At 36.4% G+C, this 2,355-nt stretch overlaps 1 protein-coding gene across 7 annotated transcripts in view; it reads left to right on the top strand.

The window, feature by feature from the left end:
* The window catches only part of Kiaa2026 (KIAA2026 ortholog), an 81,840-nt gene that overhangs the window by 20,965 nt on the left and 58,520 nt on the right, over positions 1–2,355 (top strand). The window contains exon 1 of one of the 7 annotated variants that reach the window (XM_026781190.1): positions 1,817–1,937. The exons of 5 other annotated variants lie outside the window; for them this stretch is intronic. In XM_026781190.1, the coding sequence (XP_026636991.1) occupies positions 1,909–1,937 (29 nt within the window). In that variant the 5' untranslated portion in view covers positions 1,817–1,908. Of the gene's footprint in view, positions 1–1,816; positions 1,938–2,355 lie in introns of those variants that run through there. One more of the 7 variants, XM_013348072.2, reaches the window with a different exon arrangement.

Raw genomic sequence — 2,355 nt, 5'->3', positions numbered from 1 at the left:
AACTCCCAGAGATCCACCTGCCTCTGCCTCCCGAGTGCTGGGATTACAGGCGTGCGCCACCACCGCCCGGCTTTTTTTTAGGTTTTTGTTGGTGTTGTCACCATTGTTTCAATCTGAATATATTTATCATCTTTGATATTTATGCCTTTAATTCCATATATATGAATTGTCAATATGTTCATTGTTAAATCTTTATTGTTTAGTAGACATCTGAATGCATTTGAATTGTATGGATGGATATTCCCTCTACTTTTCTATCCCCAAAAGTGTTAATTGTGTTAAGTTACAGTTAATGGTCTTGAGAAAAGAGCAACTAGATGATAGAGAGCTTGAATAAGGTAAAAACTGAAAACTATTCTTTGAGTTTTATAGCAAGAACATTGGGAAGAATAGTTCAGTGGAGTATGCAGGTAGTTGCCGTGTTATAATAGATTGAGGTGTGAACACAAGGACTTTTTGTGTTTAGGTTTGGATATTTTCAAGGGGAGTGGCTGTTTTTAATCAGACTTGGACATGATTTTATGCTAAAGGAGCACACAGAAGAATTCATGAAATACAGATACTAAAAACCTGTGCAACAATTGGTTTTGGATCAGAGATATTTTCACTGAAACATTAAGATATGCCTAAATTCAGATAACCTTGGTTTTTCAAAAGCAGGAAATAATGAATATCTTACTTAAGAACTACCTTACTAAGTTGTAGTGAGCAATAGGATGGGTCTTTTACATATGATAGTGTTCAAAGTGTATTTTATGAGAACAACAGAGATGATCTTAGTACAGATTGAACTCAGCTGTTAGTAGCTGGAGGAAAAGCTGTAAGGTTTTGTTTTGTTATCAGCAGTGGTGCTTTAATAGTAGAAGTTTGAGCAAAGGGACTTTAAGCTAAGAGTTAAGAGAAGCTAGAATGCAAGGACAATAAGAAAAGTTGTTAGCCGGGCAGTGGTGGCGCGCGCCTTTAATCCCAGCACTCGGGAGGCAGAGGCAGGTGGATCTCTGTGAGTTTGAAGCCAGCCTGGGATACAAGAGCTAGTTTCAGGACAGGCTCCAAAGCCACAGAGAAACCCTGTCTCAAAAAACAAAACAAAACAAAAAAACAAAAAACCAAGAAAAGTTGTTAATACATTTTGAGTTCCACCTTCTTTTCATGACTAGTGAAAAGAAGCTGAATTATGTTTGAGCAAATGAAAGTCAAGACAAGATACTACTCTGGTGAGCTGGGAATTTCAAGGGGAGTAGGAAGAATGATTGAGGCAACAAAAGGGAAAGAACAAATAAGTAAGAGTTTGTGATTAGTGCTTTCTTGCAGATTATTTTTTTCTGAAAAAAAAATCTTGGATATTAAGTAGCTTAAAGATGAAAGCAGTAGTCCCCAAACTTGGGTGTTTTATTTTTTAATTTTTAGGAAAAAATGAGTGTGTATACTATAGTATGTTTATACTTATTTATAAATTACATTAAAGAATTTCTAAACATTAATAATACAAAACTTTACGAGAGCATTCTGATTTGTTTGTCAAGGTTTGGTTTAATGTTTGACTGTTGAGATATTTGAAAAACTTCTATGCTAGGTTTATTTGGATACTGGATTTTGATGATTGGTGCAGCTCAGAACTCATAAAGATACTCATATTTAGAGTACACTGCCAGCCACAATGACTACATTGTTTATCTCTCAAATGTGCCTAAGTTTTTGTTGAAGTCCTAGTAAATTCTGTCTTTTCTAATTTCATTCAGTTGTTCTTGAAAACTAATACTCAGGTTGTGCTGTGCTGTTAGTCATCATATGCTTTTCCAAATGCAGTCTCCACCCTTGTATACTCTGCTCTGTGCCCCAGGAGGCTGATTTCTAAGGACTGCATCAACTGGTCTGCCTTGTCCCCTGACTTCTGATTGGGTTCAGCCAATGGAAGGCACTGACAGGAGGACCAAGAGGTAGGAGTATTTACTTTAACATCTTCCTCTTTCCTGACCTTCAGCATGTCAGTAACTATGCTCAGTCACTGTGTGATTCTCTTCTTTAGTTATAGCTCTCTTGGTCTGGTAACTATTCCCCATTCCCTTCACTTCCTCTTTTAGGGTTACAGTTGGAATAACTCCTTGTGGTTGATCCAAGAACACTTCATCATTTCTTCCTATCTTCTCTTAGCCTTGCCTGCCATTTGTAAATAGTCCCTGCATCGATTATCACTCAGTCTTTTACATGGCCTTTCTTGCTAGGACCTTGGTGCTTATAGGGTTGTAGTTGAATTTTAATGTTTTTTTTAAATGAACTGAGTTAACAAAGTGAAACTTTTCACTTAGAATATTAAATAAATTAGGTAATTTCATTTCTAGATTATAACTGTAGATT

This window comes from Microtus ochrogaster, chromosome 8 (genome assembly GCF_000317375.1).
Source record: "Microtus ochrogaster isolate Prairie Vole_2 chromosome 8, MicOch1.0, whole genome shotgun sequence".
Lineage (NCBI taxonomy): Eukaryota > Metazoa > Chordata > Mammalia > Rodentia > Cricetidae > Microtus > Microtus ochrogaster.
The sequence above is the reverse complement of the archived record's forward strand: the minus strand, read 5'-3'. Positions and strand labels throughout refer to the sequence as shown.